At 45.8% G+C, this 7,163-nt stretch overlaps 1 protein-coding gene across 2 annotated transcripts in view; it reads left to right on the top strand.

Moving 5' to 3' along the window:
• Positions 1–1,027: 1,027 nt before the first annotated feature.
• The window catches only part of GDA (guanine deaminase), a 69,268-nt gene continuing 63,132 nt past the window's right edge, over positions 1,028–7,163 (top strand). For both annotated transcript variants that reach the window (XM_084899525.1, XM_084899524.1), the window contains exon 1: positions 1,028–1,241. In XM_084899525.1, coding sequence (XP_084755651.1) covers positions 1,116–1,241 — 126 coding nt within the window. In that variant the 5' untranslated portion in view covers positions 1,028–1,115. The remainder of the gene's footprint in view (positions 1,242–7,163) is intronic.

The following is a 7,163-nucleotide window of genomic DNA, read 5'->3' as shown; positions in this document are numbered from 1 at the left end:
GAACTTAGTGAAGAGCTGGGTGGGCGGAAGCAGTCTTTGCAGCCACCCAGTCCGAGCTCCATTTTCACAAAGGGCGGTGATAAGGATGCTGAGGCCCACCCCATTGACCACGGACTCCTGAGTCCTAACCCAGCACTTTCCCCGCCCCACCACGCCACACTGCCATTCCAAGCTGGCTGGCTTGAGTATTTCTTTTCTCCCCTTTGTACAACTGCAAACAAATCAACGAGATTCATTTAGGTATGAGAAAAATTAGAATTGTAATTGTCTGTGGGTGGACAGAAGGACCAACATATTGGCCTCAAAGTGAAGAGAGGTACTTCGGGGTCCAGATTAACCTCCAATGGTGTGTGTGTGGGGGGGGGGGAGAAGGGGACTCCTAGCAGTTCTGTAGGACATGCTTCCAGACCATTGGGTTAGGACAAATTCCGCCGCTGGCAGAAGCTGAAAATAAAACTTGTCTGTAAGGTTGGCCGCTCTAACCGACCTTTCATCCGTGTCTGAACTTGTGCCAGGTCAGAGCGTGTGGGTGCCACAGGTGGAAGAGACCAAAGTTTGGCCACCAACAGCCCTAAGAGTCTAAAGGAGAGAGAACACAGGCAGGTGCGCCTCCAGGTGTGCCAACTTAAGCAAGGTCCCAACCAAAGCAAGGTGGAGGAGGCTGGGGGGGCAAAGAACAAAAAGCACTTTTAGTGACCAGTTTGAGGTCCGGGGCTGGGACCCTGACTCCTCCGGCTCCTTCCTTCATCCCTGTCCCCTGGGGAGGTGACAGCCACCACGGACCCAAAGAACTGCAGCGGAGGGGCGCCTGTGATTTTGGAAACTCAAAGAGTTAATATATTAAAAAACAAAAACAAACAAACAAAAAAAAACACTATCGCGGTGGAGGAGGGAAAGACCACACCCACGGGAGCCAGGAGCCAACTCCAGGGAGGAAAATTCCCATTGGTATAGAAAAGACGGGGAGCCAGCCCCTGGGCGTGGCCTGCAGGGGGCAGGTGATCTCCAGAAAAAGCCAGGGGACAGGACCAGAAGCAGGAACCCTTGCGGGTGCAGCAGCTGCAGGAGCCTCTGCCAGCTGCGCTCCTCCTGGCCTCGCGCTGCGCTCCGCTGACATGTGTGCCGCCCGGATGCCGTCGCCGCTGGCGCACATCTTCCGAGGGACGTTCGTCCACTCCACCTGGACCTGCCCCATGGAGGTGCTGTGGGATCACCTCCTGGGAGTGAGCGACTGCGGCAAAGTAAGCGGGCGGGGGTCGGGGTCGGGGACAGGAGGTTCGGGTGGAAGGAAGCGCGCGCGCGTGCGATGCCCTGCGATGCCCTGCGGGTCCGGAGCTCCCTGGGTGTAGAGCGAGCTCCCTGGGTGCAGAGCGAGCGCCGGCTCCAGAGTTGAACTTGAGGGCTTGGCTGCAGAGGGAAGCTGTAAGAATCCTGGCTACCAGGGAGTTAGCGTGTTCCTAGAAGCCAAACAGGTGTCCCAGAGCCGGGAGCCATCGGGGCGGCAGGCAGCCGTGCAGGCTGTCGAAGTAGGGGGAGCGAGGCTGTGCCTTCGCAAAAACCCTGAGAGAGAATTGCCGGACCAGCACCGTGTCTGTCAGGTGCCTGGCATGGACATAATTGTCAATGTCTTGTGGAAGGAATAGCAGAGGGGAAATCTGATCCGTGTTCCTTAGTCCTCTCAGTGCAGAGAATAAGCAAAGTAGTCATGTCATTCATGTGATCCTTCAACAGACAGGTTACTTACTAACGGCTCCAACTAAACTTGGAATCCTAAAAGGGTGGTCTGCGAGAAATGACCCACCCCACTCCCCGCAACACACACCCGGAGCCATTTGCATCGAAGCAAACAGTTCCCTCTCTAGGTGCAAGATGTCTCCTACCAGTGCATCTTCCACACTTCCTTTCCCAAAATCAGATTTCTACAAACAACGTGGGTAACTTGATGTCTAATATTTACTGTTCCATATTCATCGGTGCTCCCTGTGGTGGCCTGGCCAGTTCGATGAGTGAAAGGCATTCCATTTGTTTAGAAGAAGAAGAAGAAGGAAAAAAACTAAGCTGGGGATGGGATATTTTTGAGCTTTCCCTCACCAGATTGTTTAGCAAAAGTACAGGTATTGTGACTTGTCAGCTTGAAGATGCTTTTCCGGTCTAAAGATTCTTCCGAGTCAGTGAGAGTTTTAAATAATGACTCCTGCATTTGGGGATAACTAGACCCTGTTTTCTTATGGCGCTTAAAAAAAAAAAATATTCTCTGTGCGTATTGAGGGAGCCTGCTCTTATATTTCCAAGGTGGTTAAACTCCTGGAGCTTCTCCAAATGGGGAGATTCCCATAAACCCCCAGACTGATGAATGATTGCCTCGAGTACTTTACCCCCAAAGTTTCAGGGAATCTTTAGGCTCAAGAAAAGTCCCAGGAAGCCAATGAAAAGAGACTGCTAAGCTGGGGAAAGGCCAGAGGAGTTTGCCTAACCACAAGGAGCTGTTCAGTTCATAGGATTCTTTTTTTAAAAATTAATTTTCCATATCCTGAATTTTAATTGGTAGGATAGCAGGCAAGAGAGTGAGTTTGAGAACTGGGTTTAACCAGTGGAGAGGAATAAGGAAAGGAAGTAATTTATCTTAAAAAAAAAAAAGTTACCTTTGCTAGGTTTTGTACAGAAGACTAAAAGTCCCGAACATGCAATTACGGTAGTAGGTGCGTCAGGAAGTCTGTCCTAACTACGGAACATACTGAAGTAATAAATTTGGAAGAATGCCATTTCCCCACAAGGTAACATTAACTAGGAGTTGAATGCAAAGGTGAGTTCATCAAGTGGCTTCAATTTGTGGTATAAAATGCCCCAATCACTGAATTGATAACTGTTGCAGCTCTGCTCCAAAGTACAAAGCAGTAGATTCCTGACTGCATACAGGGATAGTGTGCCATAGATAACGTGTTAAGACTTGATTTCCTTCATTTTCAAAGGGGGAATGCCTCTCCTTTAGAGTTGTTGGGATGAATACCTCATTTACTTAAAAATTACTTCTCCATGAAATAAGAATGAGGAGTCACCATGATCTTCACATTTTCCCTGAGCTCTGAAAGCTGTTCTCACACCGTGGGATGAGTCAGAGCCACCTAGGGGTGCTTTAACGGTGCTGGGTCCAGGGCATCATCCTCTGAGAATCTGAATCTGTCGGCATGGAGGGGGCCCAGGAAGTGGCATTCCAACAAAGGCCGAGAAGGTTCCAACCCAGGTCATGGGGGATTACATGTGGGGTAATCACAGTATGTAGGTTGTGTGATAGAATCAGTTGTATCAGGTCTTGGGAGCTTAGTTCTCCACTTCGAGCTCAGGTCTGGGGTAGCATCTCAGAGAGAGGGGATGTGACTTCCTCTGCTCCTCCCTCTCTCCCTTCTAGACCGCATCCCTTTTATTTCATATAAATTCATTTTGGCCCAGAGAATGGCCATGACTCACTACTGTTAGTGAGTTAATGAAAGCTCATTCAAAATTAGGTTCATTAAAATGGATGCTCTAGTCAATATTTCAGTATTGGGCATTTTGAATTCAGAGTTAGTTTTTCTACTCAAGGGACGTGTAGCTTTTCAAAAGGAAGACCCAGCCTGTAGAATTCATTTGTGGATACTTAATTGTGAAACATGGTGTGCTCAAATATTACTAAACTGCCCGGTTCCACATGCAACAGGGTCAGGTGGACTTTAAAGATACATAAAGATGCCTGTGGTCTTTTAAAATATTTTTATTGATTTCATAGAGGAAGGGAGAGGGAGAGAGAGAGAGAGATAGAAACATCATTGATCGGCTGCTTCCTGCACTCCCCACACTAGGGCTCAAGCCTGCAATCTGGGCATGTGCCCCAGTGGGGAATTGAACTGTGACCACCTGGTTCATATGTTGATGCTCAGCCATTGAGCCACACCTGCCGGGGAAGCTTTTGGCCTTTTGATGAACACTTACATGGAGGCAAGAGCAAGAAAGAGAATCATTTTGGGGGTAATGTCCTGGGGTGGCAGAATAAAGTCCTGTGGAGAAAGAGACCTGGGTTCAAGTTCGGTCTTTACTGTTTACCTGCTCACTTACAACCTAAGTAAATTTGATCAAGTTATTAACAATTTATTTCCAAGTAATCGTATGTATAAAGTATTTCTACAGTCTACCTCAGAGGGTTGTTGAAAAGATTAAATGAGTTAGTTTGTAAAGTGTGTAGATTAATGCCTTTCATATAGCACATGCCAAATAAACACTAGCAGTTATTATCAACAATTTAGATGAAGATAAGAGGACAGAATTGTTAGCTATTTGTGTCAAGTCACCTGGATTTGACGATAGGGTTGGAAAGATATTTGTGAATTTTGTATCGTGGGATGCAGATTGGCTAGTGATAGAAAAAGCTTGGTGAAGGAAGCCAAAATTGAGCTGGACATTAAGAACACACAGGATGTGAACATGCAGAAAAGGCCCTGGTGAAGCAAATGAGGCAATGTTCTTTATTTCCGGAAGCTGTTGGGAGGAGCAAGCGTTGTGTCACCTGACAATGCATCATCAACTTGCAGTCCTCACAGTGGAAATTACATATCCTAGTGGTTCTGAATCATCCCTTCCTTCTGCTTAGGCAAATGAAGACCTACCTTCCTTGCCAAGCTCAGGACCCCAATGAATATGCTGTGAACTTGAAGAGGGAATCTGGGCTAAGCCCTCCCTTCTGCAACTGCCAAATCAGAGCTTTGCCGTCATTAGAAACATGTGTTCATGCCCAAATATCATGTTATTATCTTGTAAATTCCTACTTTCCAGAAGGCAGATTGTTTTGTTCAAAAGGCTCATGGCAGGAACTGTTGGCTAGCCATTCAATAGCTATAACCCCTGCTTCCTTATTAACACGTCTGACTTTGATCTGCTTGTAATATACTTGGCTCTCAGATACATCACAGGGTAAGCCAGTCTTGGTTACCGTAATCTCATTTACGGGTACACTTCTTTTCCCAGCTTCCTGGTAGCTCAGGGTGGCCAGGATGACATTCTGACATGCAGGAAGTTGGCTCAAGGCTTCTGGGAAATATTTCTCTCCCTAACCACTAGATACAGATGTGGGATCTTTTCTCTTTTTGATGCCCTCAGGTGAGGAGTGAAGCTGCTGCAACTGCCTCCGTTCACCTCCACCTAACCCCACATCCTTTCCCTCTGGCTATCACCACACAGTTGTCTGCATTTATCTGTCATGTGTATGTGTTTCTCAGTTAATCCCTTCACCTTTTTCCATCCAATCCCCTGTGTCTCCCTCCCCTCTGACAGTTGTCAGTCTGTTCCGTGTATCCATGCCTGTTTGTTTTGTTCACTAGGTTCCACTTATTAGTGAGATCATATGGTTCTTGTCTTTTTCTCTGACTAGTTTATTTCATGTCTGATCCTCAGCATCCTCATTTATAAAATGTGGACAATAATAGCACCATGAAGGAGTTGTGAGGCAGATGAGATAATGTGTGTAAAGCACTTGGCGCATAGTAGTTGCTCAATAAATGTTGGCCATCGTTATTATTTTTCTTTCACTGAAGTAATGATTTCATTTTTGCATTTGATTATACTTAGCTTAATAGAATATTCTCACTCACTGAGTTGATTTAAAGTTCTCAAAAAAATGGGAGGACACCTCGAGAGAAGGTGACATTGTCATACTGTGTGTCAGATACTTAGCCAGATTCTTTGTACACTGATAACCTTAGATTAGATATCATCATCATCATCACCATCATCTTCATCATCTTCATCATCTTCATCATCTTCATCATCTTCATCATCATCATCCCTGCTTTATCGATGAGGAAATGGAGGCTTAGAGAGTTCTCTTACTTGGCTGTAATCATAGGGAGTAGGTGGCAAAGCCAAGATTCGCATCCATGCCTGTCTTATGTCCAAGACCCCTGCTCTTTCCAGCAATCCCTGCTGCTTCCTGTCATGAGAAGGGCTGAAACTCTATTGTGCTAGGGCCCCTCAACATTGTCTTATTGTTTTGACACAAAATAGGTGGTCAGGGAAGGACATGGAATGTGATGTATAAATCAAAGACATTCATGAGAGATGTGGAACAAGACAGACATTTCTAATTCCAGAGAGGTAGTTCAAAAGCACAATTACCCTTCTTCTTGGAGGCTTTGAAGCAATATTGCTGGCATGGCAGGAGTTTGCTGCCCTTCCACGTGTGTAAAGTTGTCTGTTGATTTCTGGGATTTCTTGGCAGCCCTGATTGATCTGGTGCAGTGGCTGCAGGCAGCCGAGGTGCTGGTGTACCTGACACATGGCTGCTGCCTGAAGGCTCTGACAGCTGCAGAGATGGGCAGCATCTCTTGCAGGCTTATGGCATGCCCACTCACAGGCATTGATCTCGTGACTTAGGGATAAAGACTAGGGGACTTCCTTCACCTGCAAGAAAATAAAATCAATCAGTCATGTATTTATGATACCTGTTTCCGTAGAAAGGATTTGAAGCAGTTCCAAAGAGCATAGGCAGAGAGTGTTGCTTTTGCACATTTACAGGGAGAAGAAAAATTCAACTGTTGACATGAATCAAAGCTAGGAATTATATTTAAAATGCATGGTGGACCCTGGCTAGGTAGCCCAGTTGGTTAGAGTGTCTTCCTCATATCCCTGGTCAGGACACATACAAGAATCAACCAATGAATGCATGGATGGGTGGAATACCAAATTAATCTCTCTCTCCCCCAACCTCTCTCTCCTGCGCTTCCTCTCTCTCTCTCCCTTTCTCTCTAAAATCAATTAAAAAATTTTTAATTCATTGTGCCAGCTGATAAAGGGATATGTGTTACCTAGTCAACAATATCTGTACTAAAAGCAACTGCTCAAGGAGAACACATCTATTCTTGATGCTGCATTCAGACTGGAATTTCTTTTAGACACTGTGTCTTATAATTATGTTTAATAGCTTTCCTACTCAAGGTATAGTTTTGTAGGGTGACCTTTGTTGAGCACCTATGACTTGAACTGAAGATGTGACAAAAAGTAGGGAGTCCGTATATCTATTGTGTAGTGCTCAGACTATGGGGAGGGGCAAAGGGAGGTGATCCAAGTACCTAGGTCTTGGCTGATCTGAAAAGACCTGGAGATAGCCTTTATTATTATTATGTTTTAAATTTTTATTG

Source organism: Pipistrellus hanaki (assembly GCF_964339955.1).
Source record: "Pipistrellus hanaki genome assembly, chromosome: 11".
NCBI classification, from domain to species: Eukaryota; Metazoa; Chordata; class Mammalia; order Chiroptera; family Vespertilionidae; genus Pipistrellus; species Pipistrellus hanaki.
This window is presented reverse-complemented; position numbering and strand designations above follow the sequence as displayed.